Here is an 18982-nt window from a genome sequence, read left to right on the forward strand (position 1 = left end):
CTTTTTAATTATGTAATCCATACCTAACAGCTTTTTGATTATACCAAGTTACTTAGATAAAGATGAAAGCTTTTTGGTTTTATGTGTGTGTTTAGATAGATAGATAGATTAGATAGATAGATAGATAGATAGATAGATAGATAGATAGATATCTATAGATATCTATATATATATATGTATATGGGGCAGCTAGGTGGTGCAATGGATAGAGCACCAGTGCAGGAGTCAGGAGGACCTGACACTTACTAGCTGTGTGACCTTGGGCAAGTCACTTAACCCCAATTGCCTCATCCTGGGTCATCTCCAGTCATCCTGATGAATATCTGTTCACTGGATTCAGATGGCTCTGGAGGAGAAGGGAGGCTGGTGACCTGCACAGCCCTCCCTCACTCAAAACAAAGTCTAGTGCAAGTCATGTCATCATTTCTCTGCTGGCATGGTCTTCTTCGGCAACGAAGGACAAACACACTACATATATATGTATGTATGTATATGTATATATGTATATATACATATATATATAACATATATATCTTAGCATAAGGCTGGCCACATAAATCCATGCTTCTGAGACCAATGAGAGATAGTTGATAACAAAACTTTTCACTCTCCCTCACCTCCTGTGGTTCCATGACGCTTCACCCTTTCTTACTTCTATATCAAGTCATCTGACTCCGTATCTTTCACTTCTGACCCCTTTTCTCCACTCCCACAGCCATCATACTTTTTCAAGCCTTTATCACCTCTCGTCTAGACTACTGCATTTTGCTTCCCTGCCTCAAGTCTCTCCTTTCTTTTCCACCCAGCCTCCACACAGTAGCCACAATTATATTTCTGAAGCACAGGCTTGATCGTGTCACTCCCTGTTTAAAAATCTCCAGTGGCTCCCTCTTGTCTCTTTATCACTGAGTCTTTCACAATCTGTTCCAATCTATCTTTTCAAGACGATTATCTTCTTCTCCTTCATGTGCTCTGTGTTCTGATCAAACTAGACCTTCTTTCCATATGACAATCCATGTCCTATCTCCATATCTTTGTCAGGCTCAGGATACACTCCCTCCTCCCTTTTGTCTCCTAGAAACTCTAACTTCCTTCAAAACTTAAACTCAAGAGTCACCTCTTACGAGAAACCTTTCTTCATTCCATGTTGGTAATCTTCCCACCCCCGGTATAAATTTGTATCTTCTTTCTATATAGTTTATGCTTTTTTATTTGAGTAATCCCCCAAAACATAAGTTTCTTGAAGGCAGGAACTCATTTTTCTTTATCTCACTAGCACCTTTCTCCATCACTGGCACCTAGTAGGTGCTTGTTAAATGTTTGCTGGTTGATTAATTGATTCACTAGTTATTATTGATAATAAGCTGTGGAGCTCTGACTTTGAATGGTAGAACAATGGTAGAAATTTTAACCTTCAAATGGGGATAACAAAATCTGTGTGCTCTTAGTGAAACTACCAGTAGAAAGGCTTGTGAGAGTGGTTTGTAGCAATTTTCAAGTGATGAGGGGGAGATGGATTTGAAATGTAATTAAAAGGTACTTAGTGACTCTGATATGATCCTTTCATAATATAAAATGCAATGTAATGACAGCAAGCTTGCAGATTTTTTACTATTAATAATTGTAGCTAATTGTGACAATTTATCAGAGAGGGGCTTTAATCAGTAGACATTCAAGGAACTTGCTTGGTGATCATTAGATAACATTTTTTGCCTGTTTTCACAATAACCTCAGCCCAGTATTACTGTAAATGACAGGACTTAACATCCTCCATATAGGTGCAGTGAGGTAGAGTAGAAAGAAGACTACACTGGAAACAGAAGACATGGCTATTAGTCATTTTACTTAATGTGTGTCCTTGGGCAAATTATGTAACTTCTGAGCCTCAGTTTTTTGCATCTAAAATCATACTGATCCCAAGTCTTCCTCTTACTTCACAGAGTTCTTATGACATCCAAATGAGAATAATTTCAAAGCATTTTGCAGGTGTTAAGTATTATTGTTAAGGCAATTTGCAATAACTTTGATTATTGGAAATGGGCATATCTCATTAAGAGGCTGTCTGATAATATGAGTTTTCTTCATAACTCTCTTTCAAAGAAGCTTTTCAGGAGAAACTAGAATATTTGGGAAATGTATATACAATAGCACATGTCTTAAAGATTTGTATATAAAGGCTTGAGATTATAAGGAAGAAACAGAATGTTGAAGATGCCAGTGGAGGAAAAAGTAAGAATATTGCTATGTTCTTGAATAAAGTTTTTATTTGGGGGAGGGGGTGAAAATCTTAAGACTTCCGACCTTCTAAAGGTATTCTCTTCCTGTGGAAGTGACATAAACTCCAGTACCATGACTTTTTGCAAATGAGAAAAAAAATCTCAACAGGATATCAAGGAAACATAGATATTGAAGGCAATAGACCATATATCCAAATATATTTTCTTTTTTTAAGTAAATTTTTATTCAATTTTTAATTTTAATTTAATTTTAAATTTAGTTTAATTAAATTTAATCTTAATTAAAAATGCATTTTTATATCATCTACATTTCCTGGTGTATCCATCTCCCCTTCTCCCTTCCAGAGAAATATCCTTCATGTTTCTTTGGGTAAAAAATATCTAGATAAAGAACAGAAAAGAGAGGTGGAAAGCCAATTTTTCAAAACAAACCAAACATACAAAAAGACTGAAATATGCTTCATTCTATGACCCTTATCCTGTAAAGAACCCCATCTCTGAAAAGAAACAAAGGGCCTTCTCATATTCTTTTCTTTGAGGCCAAGATTGACCAATATATTTTTCAATATTCACTGTTACAAATGCTTTTAAATAGCGCTCTCTCCCTCCCTCCCTCCTTCCTTCCCTCCCTCCCTCCCTCCCTCCCTCTCTCTCTCTCTCTCTCTCTCTCTCTCTCTCTCTCTCTCTCTCTCTCTCTCTCTCTCTCTCTCTCTCTCTCTCTCTCCTGTTTGACATCCTTTGACTGAAATGGCTTGCTTAAGGAGAGCATGACCCTTTTTCTCTACAGATATTGATGGCTTGGAGAGCAGTGCCATAGGTGGCCAACTGATGGCATCAGCTTCTACAGAGTCTCCTCTCACCCAGAACCAGAGGACAGATGATTCCATAGTGGCAGGTAATGACTCAAATCATGAAAATATGTGTATATGAGCACTTTGTGTATGTCTTTTTAGCAGCCAAGATCTTTTTTTTTTTGCCAATGTATTATATACTATAATGTCACCATTACTAAGAGGAATATTTGCCATGCCATTATGGAAGCTACTTAGACAGATTAATTGGTCAGCAAAATTCCTTATTAAGAAAAAGTCAAATGCAATCAATTATAATAGAAAAAGCTCAGTTCCTTATAATAAAATTAGGTAAAGGTCAATAACACAAAGAATTATATGCTACTCTTATGCCATAAAACATGCATTTAATTCTGTTGACCACTTATTTCTCTGAAAAGTGATCCATGGTACTTTATACTCTAGGTGTTGCTTTTGCCCGTTACATTCTGATTGGCTGCTGGAAGAACTTGATTGATACTTTGTCTACACCCTTGACTGGACGCATGGCTGGAAGCTCCAAAGGATTGGCATTCATTTTGGGTGCTGAAGGAGTCAAAGAGCAGAACCAGAAAGAACGAGACTCCATCTGCATGAGCCTCGATGGGCTGAGGAAAGCAGCTCGACTGAGCTGTGCTTTAGGTACTGACCAAGAACTTAGTCCTGAGGCCATTTAGGGTGACCTGCAAACCTTGGTGGAAGTGACATTGGTGGGAACAGGGCCTTTGGAAGGGGTGCTATCTCCTTTAAATAAGGGGTGGGTGGAGAACATTAGATTTGGGAAATAACTGCTCCCTTACCTCTGAAGGAGTTGCTGCTAATTGTGCATCAGCACTCGCACAGATGGCTGCTGCATCTTGTGTACAGGAAGAGAAAGAGGAGAGGGAAGTTCAAGAACCCAGTGATGCTATAACCCAAGGTAACATCTGGAGAGTCATGCCACCCACCCACCCACACACACACATATTTATGTATGTGTGTATGTGTATACGTATGTATGTTGTATTGTGTATATGTATATGCATGTGTAGGGATGGATGGATGGATGGATATAGATATGTGTGTGTGTGTATATATCTGTGATTGGAGGTGGTAGGAGTATGTAAATATACATTTTTATATTTATACAGCTCAAATGTTATATGTATATAAAACATATATGTAAATATATCTGTACTTCTGCTCAAAAGACTGAATGGTACATTAGAAAGTTTGCAGAGAGAGTCAGGAAGACATGGGTTAAAGTCCTAACTGGCACATACTCGCTGAATGACTATAAGCAAGCCATATAACTTCCAGTGCCTCCAGGTGACTCCGAGACTAAGTTACAGATGAACTGGCATTCTACATTGTTACAGGGAGTTTCCCATACTAGTAAATTCATAAAATTCAGAGAAACAAGAGGAAGAACTGACATTCATATAGTCCTTGAAAGTTTAATGAAGTGCTTTCTTCACACTACCCTTGGCAAGTCAATACTGTAAATAGTATTATCTTCATTTCACAAATGTGGAAACTGAGGCTCTGAGAGAAGAAAATTTTTGTCTCCAATCAGGCAACTAACATTATACCAGAGATTTTAACTGAAATCTCTTGTCTAGAGCCCTTTCCACTATACCATGGTCGCTCTGTATACCAGTATGGGCATAAGTATGTACTTGTACATAAATGTATTTTTTAGTCCGGTACAGAGATTTCACTAGTGTAGAAACTTCCAAAGAGGAAGTTCCTTTAGAAGAGCAAACACCAATCATGATGCACAAAAAGTTTATATAACTTGCCTATGGTCATGTTGGAAACACCTAGGTCTTCCTGGCTCTGAGGCCATTTCTTTAAGTTTTTAATCCCCTAGAATACCTAGACCATGCCACCTCTCTCTAACTCTATGTGTGTGAGATATATATATATATATGTATGTATGTATGTATGTATGTGTATAGGTGTATGTATGTGTGTGTATGTGTGTGTATGTGTGTACGTGTATATATATGAAATAACTTATCCCTTACCTCTGAAGGAGTTGAAGTTAATTTTGTATCAACACTTACTCAGATGGCTGCTGCATCTCATTTATAATAATGTGTTCCAAAGGAGCTCGGGATGCAGTCCAGGCTGACCTACCTTGAAAATCTGAGCTTAAACATAAATGAACAAAAAAAGGTTGACATTCCATAATAAAGAGACTTTTGAAATATTCTTATAAGGAAAATCAGACCTTAAGAGACTATTTACTTTTCAAACAATCTAGACAACAAAAATACACACACACACATGCACACACACACACAAATATACAGTTAGAGGATGGTGGCATGTCTATGTATGTACATATGTGTGATTGTGTGTGTGTGAGAGAGAGAGAGAAGGAGAGAGAGAGATAGTATCCATTTCAGAATAGATATGATTTACTAAATTATGGGGAAAACAGGTCCCAATTAGAACCACAAGGTTCTGTTTTAAATGAATCACCCTTAAAAATGTTTTCAAAAGTCTTCTTAGGGTGTAAGGAAAAAGAACAGCCATTGGAGGCCTTCAAAATTACAGTTACTTGCATGTGTCTAGACCCTATATGATACCATTAGCAAATTTTATTTCATCCACTTGTGCTCAGAGAACTTATTCTATCCTTTAGCCCTTAAAGCAGGGATAGGGACCCTGTAGCCTTGAGGTCACATGTTGCTTTCTGGGTCCTTGGGTCCAGCCTTTCATTATGTTTTGTAGAACAAATTCTTTTTTAAGGGGCTTTGTTTTGTGAAGTTTGGATTCAGTCAAAGAGCCATACTTGAGGACCTAGAATGCTACATGTGGCCATGAGACCTTAGAGAATACTGGGAAGTTACTAATTTTTTACCTTTTTATAACATGGGAAGGGTCATACTGGGACAGAGCTTATTAACCAGTCATAGAAATGGAAAGATGAGAAAAAGGAAAGAAATTAGTGTTCATATTTTTAGCAGTTAGGGTAAAACATAATTAAAGATTCTTTAACGGTAGGCGTTAGGAGAAAAAAGCTCTGGGTCACATGGTATTCCTAAGCAGGGAGGATGAAACAATATATGAAAAGCACTTTCCAAACCTTAAATAAATGTCAGCTATTGCTCATCCAAATTCTAGGTTGCTCATGTTAAAATCAATGGAAACATTATTGGATTGATATTCTAGTCTTAGCTCTTCTGTTAATTCACTGTATGACTGTGGTTAAGTTATTTAATCTCTCTGAGCGTTTTTTTTATCAGTTCTTAAATATTTGCTTGTACCTTACTTGCACAGTGATGGAGTTGGGCTGGAGAGTCTAAGGTCCTCTCTAGCTCTAACATTAAGATTCAGTACTCTCTACAATATGCTTTGTCCTGCTATGCCTATACTTCCTTTCTATTATATGCCCTTTCTCTCTTTTTTTTTTGTCCTGCTTGGCCTGCCTCTTTCTAACTATTGATTTTCATAAATGTCTTTCTGGCATAGTGAAACAAAAAGTGGAACAGAAACTGGAGCAGATTGGGAAGGTTCAGGGGGTATGGTTGCATACAGCTCATGTTCTATGCATGGATGCCATCCTCAATGTAGGCCTGGAAATGGGAAGCCACAATCAAGACTGTTGGCCACATGTCTTCAGGTATGGAATGGTAGCTATCCTTTCTTCTTGTAAGAGTACCAGCTCTGCTTTGGTACTATGGTTCAAGTGATATCCCTTTTGAACCCTATGAATTTAGTAGTATCTAATTTAGATCATAATCATAATAATAGGAAGGTTGTCTAATCATAGGGGAGGTTTAAAAAGATGGAAAAGAGAGCTTTAATTGAATATGTATAATAGAGTGACAGGAATTGAGTTTAGGAATTTTGACTTTTCTACTTTAAGTTAGAATGAAAAAGCAGATGTGTTTTATTCAAAGAATAAAAACTAACTTCTCAAGGAGAAGATAGGAAAAAATTAGTCTGTGCAAGTATAATCAATCAACAAGCATTTTTTTGAAAGTTACTACTATCTGCAATTGTATATATGTGTTTGTGTGCGAGTGTTTTAAATCAAGGGTGATACTGTAATGCATAATGCAAAAATGGGATAGTAACATTTATAAATGATGAGGTAATATTTAACTGTTCAGAATTCTGGGTAAATACCTTGTAGAATATGCTGTATTTTGGATTCTGTAATTAAATATAACAGTCAATTTTAAAATTTCAATGGAGAGAGTGATTTAAAAAATTAGAAGACTAAAAATAGGATGATTGTCTCAAGGAATGAAATTAACCAACCCACAGAAGACTAAGTTAAGAGACAGACTAATAATGGTCTTCATTTACATGATGAGTTTTAATATGGAAATTTGTGAACAACTATTCTCTGGTTCTTCTGGAAAGAGTTCAGTTTCACATAACTTGTTTATTGAATGTGTTCTCTGGCATAGAGATTGATGAGGCATTGGAATGTGTTTTTGAGGAAAGTTCATCATAGATCAAGAGATCCAGGTTGTTACATTATGTCTACTCCCTTCATTGATTTCACTGACACTGACTATAACCCCTCTATGCCTTTGAAGACAGTTAAAGTGGATTGCTGTGGCCAAAAAAAAAAGGTGATCTTTGTAGCCTCTCTGCATATGTGCAGCATACAGCACAGTGCCTGGCACACAGTAGGCACTTGATTGGCCATTGGTGACTGATTAGATGACAGAGAGTATTTACCAGGGCCATATTAAAAGCCTTTTCCAAATTGGTAAGATCTGCTCAGAGCTTGTTCCCTTGTCATAGCCTCCTAGTATCCAGGGTTACCTTCATGCCACTATGAACCATCAAAGGAATTCAGTGGGATATATTCTCATGTCAGAAGGGTGATCTTTAGTCTTGCCTAAAGCTAAAGGGATAGAATTAAAGAATCCTTATATAACCCTCTTAGCCCTAAGATTCTATTTGGAAGAAATCAATTCCAGAATACAAGGAAAAAATTAGAGGTTGAACAAGATGTTTTAGGATTTTTCCCAGTGTTTAAAGTGATTGTCCTAGTCAAGTCAACAAACATTTATTTAGAGCTTATTATATGCCAGGAACTGTGCTAAGGACAGGGAATAAAAAAAGGCAAAACAAACAAACGAAAAACCAGTTCCTGCTCTCAAGGAGCTCATAGTCTAATGGTAGAGAAAGCATACAAACACCTAGATAAAAGCAGATATAGACATGATAAATTGGATATAATTTTGGAAGACACTAGCATTAAGGGGAATCAAGAAAGGCATTAAATAAAATGTATCGCTTTTTTTAATTTAAGAAAGAAATGTAAGACATACATACATATATGTGTATATATATATGTGTGTGTGTGTACATACATATGTATACGTGTACACACATTATTATCATTATTATGTCCAGATACTAGTTTGGGAAATTGAGATGAAAGAGAAGCAAGGGAAACAATAGATTTTCTATTGATTCTTACCATTTGAGATGATGAGCACTGGGTGCTTAGTCCCACACTGCAGCCCATAACCCCAACAAACCTCAATGAACTTCCATGTTCTTTGGCTCCCTCTTCTGTGAGTACAGAGTATGTGAATATGTGGCAACACTGGAGCACAACCATTTCAGCGATGGTACAACTCAGCCTGCTCTGCCTATCAGCCAGCCCCAGAAAGCCTCTGGAGGGACCGGGGTCCTGGCAGATTATGAGTCAGAGTGTTTACCCCAGGAATCGCACCTCGAGCAGGACAACTCCCTGCGCAGCACACCCATCGTTCAGCATCTGTCCATTCAGGAGCTCATTAAGGAGGGCAGGAAGGGCCGAGCTTTTGACTTCCGTAGTGGCAGCCTTTTGAGTGGGAGCAGTGCTGCCAAGGCTGTCCTCACTCTTTCTACCCAGGCTGACAGGTAGGTGGACACTCCCCTTTTCATCTTCTCTTCATCGTGGGATTTTTCTGTAACATCTCCTCTAACTTTCTAGCAGAGAAAATAACTAGCACTTTCCCTTCTATGCTTTCAAAATAAGATGAAAAAAAAAAACAGCAAATATGAGGGCCAGGCAAAGTAACTTGTCCATCAACTGAGCCATTTGTCTGCCTCTTCAAATAGATTTGGAATTAATGAGATAATTAGATGGAGCTATAACTTAACCCTGTTTGCTTCAGTTTCCTTGTCTTTAAAATGAGCTGGAAAACAAAATGGCAAACGGCTCCAATATCTTTTCCCAGAAAACCCCGAATGGAGCCACAAAGAGTCAGACATAACTGAAAAACAACTGAATACCTGAACCTGTGTAGTAAGGACAAATAAGTTCTCTAGGCCTCAGTTTCCTCACCTGTAAAATGAGTTGATTGGATTAGATGACTGCTAAAGCCCTTTCTAGCTCTGAGTCTATGATCCTATAATTCTAGTGACAGGGGAAAGACAAGTACACAAAACCTTAACACGAGCTGTTGAAGTTTGTCCTTTGTTCTCAAAGAAGACCGTGACATCAGGGACATGATGCCATGACATGCAAGTGAATTGGATTTAAGTGACAGAGGGCTGTGCAAAGTCACCAGGGTCATATTCTTCTCCAGTGCCATCTGGGTCCAGTGACCAGACACGGATCAGGACAGCTGGAGATGGCCCAGGATGCAGTGGAGGATCTTGTATGGACAGTAAGGGAAGAGTTTTTCCAAACATGTTACCCTTGAGGCTATAGAATATGAGGCTGTTGGGTTCCATTCCAACAGATTTATTTAATTATAAAAGTAATCATTTCATTCACCTGCACAAAAGTCTGGTAAACAATTAAACATAAAAGAAAAATAGCAAGGTAGCTACTTATTCCGGAACTCCATAAATACATAAAACGAGGAGATTAAGAAAACAGCTAGTAAATATCTGAGACCAATATCTGAGCTTGGAGATGAATCTCAAATGATTCCAAGCCAGTGCTCTATCTGCTGTACAACCCAGTGAAATAGAGCTAGGGCTGGAAACTTGTCCCTCTGAGTGCAAATTCAAGACTCTTCCAGAGCAAAATTTTTTATTGAAAAGGAAAGCACAGCTTCTTGAAAACTCTTAGTTTTCATGGATCCTAAGGACGGATCATGGAAATAGTGTTGGAAAAGACCTCAGAGGACTTCTAGACTGAGCCTTTCATTTTTTTTTTGGTGGGGATTAGGGGGATCGTGAGACAATCAGGGTAACACAGCTAGTGAGTGTCAAGTGTCTAAGCCTGGATTTGAACTCAGGTCTTCTTGACTCGAGGGCCAGTGCTTTATCCACAGTGCTACCTAGCTGTCCTCCAGCCCTTCCTTTTACAAATGAAGAAACAGAACAAGGGGAAGTTGAGTAACTTGATCAGGGTCCTATGGTAATAAATACCTGGAGGTCAGGGGCTGTGTTTTACTTCTTTGGGCATTGTCATCATCATAATAGCTAACATTTCTATAACACTTGAGGGTTCAAAAGTTGCTTTGCTTATATTATCCCATTTGATTCTCTCAAAGGTCAGTGCTATTATTTCCATTTTACAGATGAGGAAACTGAGCTAACTTGCCCAAAGTACAGTTATTCCTTCTACCTTGCGGGGCTTAGGGGTATGGTACCCTAACAATAAGGAAAATCTGCATAAAATTGCCCCCCCCATTTTGTACCAGAGAAGAAGGCTGAATTATTATAGTATTAAAATATAAAATAGAGTATTAGAAGATATAAGAAAACTTAATTAGTATGGCATTAAAAGAGAAAATATCTTGATATTATATAATACTATACTATACCATATATTTTATGCACTTCTAAGTTTCTAACCTTTTTCTGTGTTATCTGCTGGCCTTCATGTGTCACCTATGGCTTTCACAAAACTCCCCCAAATTCCCACTTACTTTCTTATGCTGCTCTGTGATATATCAAAACTACAGTGGAGAAAGGTGCAATGTGGAGGAGATAGCTATAAAGAGCTTGGGAAATGCTGTTATCTGGTCATTCTGATATGTTTCTGAATAACTTTTTCCTGTACTTCCTACTAGGCTTTTCGAAGACGCTGCTGACAAGCTGAATTTAATGGCATTGGCAGGTTTCCTTTACCAGTTAAAAAAAGCTTCTCAATCCCAGCTTTTTCACTCCGTTACAGACACTGTTGATTACTCTTTAGCAATGCCAGGTAATGCTTTCTTTTAAGAAAATGGATACTAAATGCATAGAAGAGCAGGGACCATCAAAGGCCATCGCAATCAATGACAAGCCAGAGATAATGCATCTGAACCCCTTTAGTCCACAGGATTGGACATGTTACCTTTGTCGTACCATTAAGTAGTTATGCAAGTGGTACCTGGCCAAGTGTGTCCATAAGTGGTTGTTTTGGGGGCTTACAGTGAGGAAGATCTCTCTTGATATTTGAAAGTGGTTCTCCTGGCCAGTGTAACTGTCCAGGCAAGCTAATGTTAATGCTGCTAGACTTGTTGGCTCTGCTTATTAAGTTATGGTATTAATGAGGCAGAAGCTGTGGATTCATTCCTCATGTGTTAGCTTTACTCAGTGGGGAAAAAAATCTATTTTATGCTTCTGCCTACACTCCTCATACTAATAAACTTTTTTTCTGATGCAAGCAGGGAGATTAGGCAAGAGACTTAGATCAGGAAAAATCCAGCTCTATTCTTGGAACAATTATTCAGAGCTTTTGCAATTGATCAATCCTATCATCCAATAAGCATTTAAAAGGGGCCTTCTATGTGCCAAGCACTATGCTGAGTGCTAAGAATACATAAAGTAGAAATGAGTCCCTGTCCTCAAGGATTTTATGTTCTATTGAATGGAAAGTCAATGTTACCTTTGTATTTATACTTAGAGGGTTATTAACTTGGGAAATGAAGGTGCAGAGAGTCCATAACAGTCTTCAAATACCTAAAGCCCATCATGTGGGAGAGGAAGTAGCCTTATTCTGATATACTCTACAGGGCAGAAGTAGGTACAATGGACAGAAATTATAGGGAGGCATATATAAGCCCAATATGAAGAAGAACCTATTAATCAATAGAAATGCACAACAGAAGAATGGATTACCTGGTATGGTAGTGAACTCCTTGTCACCAAAAGTGTTCAGGCATGGACTGGATGACCATCTGACAGTGGAGCTATAGAAAAGATTCCTAACCCAGATGGGAAATTGAACTTGAGACACTGAATTTCCTTCCAAGTTTAAGACTAATTCTAAGTACATCTTTTGGGTCTTAAAGCAAATTTAAATGTCAAAGTGTTTATTTCACAAGGTGATTATGTAACCTTTCCATAGGTTAGGGTTTTCTTTTTGTTTGAATACTACAAGCCAAACTTGGCTCTCTGGCAATCTACCTTCAACATCTGCTCTCATCCCAGAAATTGTCTTTAGGAAAAAAAACGTTTTGTTAGGTAAGAAGTAAATCCAGGAACAAGAGACCCAACAATGAAGAGATTTGAAGAGTATGCCTAATAGGCTGGAAGTTACTAGAAAGAAACAGTTTAGTTGGCTAAGAGCTATAAAAGATGAAACTTTCTAACAAAGTTGAAGAAGGATGGGGAGGAGTGTTGAGAGACAAGAGAGTCAAGTGTGGTGAGTAGGAAAAATCACAGCAGTCATGACTGCAGCCACAGATGGTAGAGATTAGAAGCAGCAAAAGGGGTGAGTTAGCAAAGATGAGAATCAGGAATAAGAAAAGCAGACAGCAGCAAACACTGAGAGTGAAACAGATGAAAGAAGATACAGAATCAAGCATGCTTCTGCACTTGGAGCAGTGAGCTGTGGGGCAGCAAGCAGGTCTTTGTATCCTAATTGATCCCCTAAGGGAATCAAGGTGCCACACAGAAGTCATAGCTTCCCAGCCTAGGGATGGAGGATAGTTCATTGTACACATACACACACATACACACACATGTGTATACATACATATATATATACACATATGTGTGTGTGTGTGTGTGTGTGTGTGTGTATACACACACACACCCATATAGTGACAAATAAAATCATTTGGTCTTAGGTTCCATGTCATCTTTATCTGCCTCTAGAACTATGGTTCAATGCAGTAATTTAAATAGCCAGGGAAGTGTCTAGTAAGCTATAGGATGATTTTCATATAAAACAGCTCATTCTCACAGGTTCCTTTATTTCCAGAGCCTTATAGGTGTTTGGGGTTTTTTTTGCAAATGTACTAGCAACCTTTCATTTTCACATTTCACAATGAGAGCTACCTTTCCACATTGCTTACCATGTTAACATGTCTTTTTCCTGTACCTTCAGCAGTGGACATCTGTACTGCAGTTCTCCAAGTCTGTTTCTCTACGTCCGCTTTCTTTCTTGTCACTTCCCCAGGCTTACCTTGTAAGAATTAGGAATAAATTGGGTATCCTCCCAGCATCCCTCCTCTGCATCATTATTTTGACCTAGGACAGTCAGCATAGCTTTTGATGGTCTGATGGCACTCCAGTCCTTTGAAGCTAACCTGTCTGTCATCCTTCGTAATAGTGAGATATTAAAGCACTTACAATGGAAATGGGTTGGCCTAAGAGGAGCCAGATTTCATAGTGTTATAAGACAAGCAGCACCTCAAAACAGATTTTCAACCTTCCCTAATAGTGGACTATATAAGAGAGAATCTGTCATGATACTATAAGGGGTATCTTAAAATCTTAAAGACAACAGAATTGTGAAAACAAAATACTTCTTTAGTTCTGTAATGGACCTGTGACCTCATAAACTCATCAATATCAGTAATCCCTCCCGTAGTGCAGACTGCAAAACATCCACACATTCTCATCCTGCTATGACTCTTGTCAATCCTGTAAGTCTTCCACAGGACTCCATCCAATATATAATGGACCCACCTGTAGGACTTTGAATATTACGTGGATACCAGTGAGGGACATAGACTATCTATCTGTGATTCATTACTTCCACTTGATGAGTAGCCCACCTCCTTTTCTAGTCACACATTTCCCTGTTGACATCTTTTACACTACTTTTTACACACAGTTCATTATTGGAAATATGCCACAAGCTATTTTTATCCACCAGGCATGCCATCTAAGATCGTTTGGGTGACTCACACTTTTGATTCTTTTGAGACTGTGGTTTTCCATGATTCCTAGTCATAAAGCATCACTAGAAAAGTACTGATGCTTAAAAGAAAGGTTTTTTTTTTTTGTTTCTGGGAGAAGTTTGGGATGATTGAAAGTCACAGTACAATTTTCTAAACACAATGCCCACTGTCTTCCCTCCCATTCAATTCTGAACTCATTTCATTATCTATTCTCAATTTCTGTACAAGATCATATACTGATAACTCAACTCTATAGATTTTCCTTCTAGACCAGAAGTATCAAACCTACAACTCATAGGCCACAAGTGGCCTATAAAACTCTTGAATACAACCTGATCCAGATTAAAATATAACTGGGAAATGTTTGACGAAATAAATAAAAATGCAATACAACACAGATTTTGTTCATTTGAGATTTGCTAAGTCAATATGCAGCCCACAGTGATCCATTTCTATTTGAGTTTGACACCACTTTTGTGGATGATAGGTGTTCTCCATCCACTTCTTTTTTCCTGTGTGGATGACTGAGTCAACTTCTTCTAAGGGATTAAGGAGCATATATAGAAAACTTTACAGTGTTCTGGGCCTTGACTCAATTAGCCCAATATTTTCCTTTAGAAAAGAGCATTTGGAAGATTCCACCACAGCAGCAAGTCAATTTTTCCTTGGACTCTGCCTCTGGATGTCACCCTTGACAATATAATGTAAGCCCTATGAGGTTAGGGACAATTGTGTTTTTGTCTTTGTAAAATGTCATTAGTAAAGTGCCTTACACATACTAGGTACTAATCATAGTGTAATAGCTCTAAAAATGAAGAGAATCTTAAAAGGTCATCTGGTCCAGACCCCTCATTTTATAAATGAAAAAACAGAGACTCAAAGAGATTTACTGGCATGTCCAAAATCACACAGGCTGTAAGGATCATAAATGAGACTTGAACTCAGGAAGTCTGACTGTAAAGCCTCTGCTCTCTCCACTATACCACATTTCATAATTAAATAAATGTTTGATGAATTGAACTTCATGAAAGTGGCATACACCTTTGTTGAGCTTATGTCTCCCTTTATGCCTTTCTGGATATTAATACTTTGGGATAATCCAACAAAATTCTCTCTGTTGGGTTTATTAGAGAATCTCTTTGTGATTTTCTCATGCATAGGAGGTACTTTTCTGCAGAAGAGCCTTTATAACAGCATGTTGCTTTACAGAGTCAAATGCTTTTTTATGATCTGCAGAGGTCATCACTATGGAATATTGTTTTCCAACACCTCTTACTCTGTTGTGTCACTTTAAAGAATCAAATATTATAGAACATTGTCTATGTAAGACTACCCATTCCCATTTCATGTTTTCATTAGATATATTCTAAATCAAATAGTAGGTACATAGGACAGTAATTATTGATATATTCTGAGTCATTTTGGGGGGGGAGGGTAGTAACACTGTCCATTATTTCTTTCCATTTGTTTGATATCCTCTCACCTTTCATTTAGAACACATTAAGTTCTTAAAATGTGCTCCTACTCCCCTTAGCATCTGCTGCCCTATCTGTTTTCAGCTCCTGAGAACAAGATGTTCCTCTCAGAATAATAAACTTCTAAACTCACCACCCTACGGCTAACTCAAGTCTTGACTGACTCCTCCTCCCTCAGCCTCCTCTCCCTTCTAATTAGAGGGATGGAAGATAGATTACCCAACTCCTCTCAATGCTTTCCTTTCTAGAGGGCAGAAACTAGACTTTCAGCTCATTCTGCTTTGTATCTGTTGATTTACCTGGTTTCAGCTCCCTAGAACAAGATGCCCTGAATGTATACCACCTGGTGTCCCATTACCCCCCACCCTGCTTTCCTGCCTGTTTTTGCATGTAAGCTCTTTGAGGGCAAGGGCTATCTTTCTTTTTTTTAATTATATCCCCACTGAGTAGGCACTCAATAAATGTTTACTGAATTGTTTCTTGGATTGGATTGCCAGGCACTGTGCTAAACATTAGAGATAAAAGGAAAAACAGTCCCTTCCCTTGAGGAGCTCACAATAGGGGAGAACACATCCTTCAGAATTGTGCCTCCAGCATGAACCTCCTCTGTGTATACTTTGTCCCATCCTGCTGCTCTTCTTGTGTTTTATTTAGCTCTATTTCCATTCCTTTATGTTGCATATCTGAGAATATGGTCTAAAGGTCCACAAGTGGTGGCTATGATGTCATTGACAGAAGAAAAAAATACTTTGTTATGTAAATTTTGACAGATATTTTTCATCTGTTGTCCCATTTGTTTCATCCTTAAATGACAATGACATGAGCCCTTATAGTAAAAACAAACAAACTAGCACAGACATATGTGGATACAGATCAGAGAAGCTTTTTTGTTATTTTGACAGAGAAATCAATTGACAGAACTTCTCTGTAAGCCAATTAAGCTTTGAATAGAATTTCCTCTGTGCATACATATCTATGTGAGCATGTACATTTATGTTTATATATGTACACATATATGTGTATATGTATGCATGTGTAATATTTATTTATATATACAGAAGACATGTTCCCTCTCCTGACAGAGAGCTATACACATATGCACATGTGGGTATGTATAAATATGCATGCACACATATATAGTAGCAACATGGCTGTGAGAGTTGGACTTTAAGGAAAGCCGAGTGCTGAGGAACTGATGCTTTTGAATTGTGGTGCTGGAGAAAACTTTTGAGAGTCTCTTGGACAGCAAGGAGATCAGATCAGTCAATCCTTAACAAAATTAATTCAAGCTATTCACTGGAAGGTCAAATACTGAAGCTGAAGCTTAAATACTTTTACCACATAATGAGAAGACAGGAGTCATTGGAAAAGACCTGGATGTTGGGAGAGATTGAAAGCAAAAGGAAAAGGGAATGGTGGAGGATTAGATAGATAATGTCATGGAAGCAATGAGTACGAACTTGGACAGATTTCAGGAGATAGTGGAGGACAGAAGGGTCTGGTGTGCTGTGGTCCATGGGGTCACAAAGAGTCAGACGTGACTGAATAATAAAAAAAAGTATGTGTATATACATATGCCATGTGTGTATATATGTATACCTTCCTTAAGGAGGTAGGTAGAACATTCTCTGTATATGTGTATGTACACACATGCACACACAGATTATATGCATATATACAGATAATATATGTATATCTACATATGCATATGTATATACACATATGTATATACATATGCATATGTATACATGTGTGTATAATTATCACCCCAAAGTTGACTCAGAATATATAGGTGTGTGTATGTGTGTGTGTGTGTGTGTGTGTATGTACACTATGGGTATATATGTGTATGTAAAGAAAGAGAGCAAAGGAAGCAGAAAACATGGTGACCAATTATCCCAGGTCTGCAATTGGTATTGGAGGCAGCTAGGGATCACTCATCTGTTTTTTTCCCCTGGGGAGAGAAAGAAATATAATTTTGCTTTGCTTTATGAATAGCATGGCAAGTAGAGAAGTAGAGAAGGACAAAACATAAACCCAGAAGTTTGGGGAGAAATGAACATGACTACTCATTTTACATTTAAATGGAGGCCAGTTTAAAGATGGAGTCATTATTTCCAGGTGAGGGAAGATACAATGTCCCTTCTTTTGTCCCCATAGTATAAATACTGCCTAGGCAGACTTTCCATAGCTTCACTGCAGAGCTAAACATTTTGCAATTTAGAAATTGTGGAACCTTTCTGATTAGGCTACTCAGCAACCCTAAGTTTAAATTTGTATCACTGCTTCATGACATAAATTACTAGAGGCAGGCATAGGCAGAATTATAGCATGACATGAGGTAGGATACAACACTGGATTCAGGATTAGCAAGATATGGGTTTGAATTTTGACTAAGAAATTTACTAGTTCTGTGACCCCAAATGAGTTATTTCCTTTCCTTGGGCCACAGTTCCTTCATCTATAAAATGAGAGGGTGGGAGTTGCCCTCTCAGCTTTCCTTCAAGCTCTAAATATATGATCCTTGAATTCTGTGACTGCTTATATGCCTCCATGAACTCTTCCTTAGCACCTGGACAACCTAAAAATAGTTCCAGATGTCAGATACAACCATTATCACTGATGTCAGGAAGAAAGGTGGAAAAGCTGATTTTGGCAACCATCAGATCATCTCTCTGCACCCTTTCACTAATCAGATGCTGGCCAGAGTTCAGATAAATTACATTCTACACAGTATAATGTCAGCGTGTCTCTTGGACTGCTAAAGTGGCACTAGGAAAACACAGGAGAAATGAGAAAATCAATCAGAGTTTTCCTTGCTTTTAAAAAAAAAATCATTAAAAATCTTACCTGCCTTTTTCTGAACATACCCACATTCCCAGGGTCCCCAGAGATTCTGAAGCTATAGGGTGTGATGAAACCTGCCATTTACACTGCTAATTAGTATTCATGCTGAGTTGTGGGTCATCTAATGGCTCTACTATTCTCTAAAGCAAAAACAACAAACTGTTTGCCTCAGCATTTCTAGTTTGACCTAGTACCACCATCTCTACAAATCACTAGTCGCTTTATTTGGATAAATTTCACTAGATTTATTGCACAATGAAATTTCAACTTAGAAAAACAAGAAAGTGACTGGCTAATATTTTTCTTCCTCATAGGCCTATGTTCTGCTTTTCATTAAGCTGAATCTTGCTTGACAGTAGACATAGGCTATTGGCTTTTTCTTAGTACTCAAGAAATCTCAAGTAGAATGTAGATTCTTCTGGAGAACTGAGTTATTATTGAGTGTCTGGAGGACTGTGTGCCTATGGTAAGCTATCAAATATGTCTGATTCTTTGCCATAGAGTAATTTATACTTTTTATTTGTTTTTAATTAATTTAATTAATTGTTTTTGTGCAATTAACAAGTATTTAT

The 18982-nt window shown here is 38.0% G+C and overlaps 1 protein-coding gene across 9 annotated transcripts in view; it reads left to right on the top strand.

The window, feature by feature from the left end:
* The window catches only part of ARFGEF3 (ARFGEF family member 3), a 220633-nt gene that overhangs the window by 154463 nt on the left and 47188 nt on the right, over window positions 1-18982 (top strand). For all 9 annotated transcript variants that reach the window (XM_072643438.1, XM_072643432.1, XM_072643433.1 and 6 more), the window contains 6 exons: window positions 3025-3132; window positions 3494-3709; window positions 3876-3986; window positions 6530-6680; window positions 8612-8932; window positions 11044-11177. In XM_072643438.1, coding sequence (XP_072499539.1) covers window positions 3025-3132; window positions 3494-3709; window positions 3876-3986; window positions 6530-6680; window positions 8612-8932; window positions 11044-11177 — 1041 coding nt within the window. The remainder of the gene's footprint in view (window positions 1-3024; window positions 3133-3493; window positions 3710-3875; window positions 3987-6529; window positions 6681-8611; window positions 8933-11043; window positions 11178-18982) is intronic.

This window comes from Notamacropus eugenii, chromosome 2 (assembly GCF_028372415.1).
Source record: "Notamacropus eugenii isolate mMacEug1 chromosome 2, mMacEug1.pri_v2, whole genome shotgun sequence".
Classification (NCBI taxonomy): Eukaryota; Metazoa; Chordata; class Mammalia; order Diprotodontia; family Macropodidae; genus Notamacropus; species Notamacropus eugenii.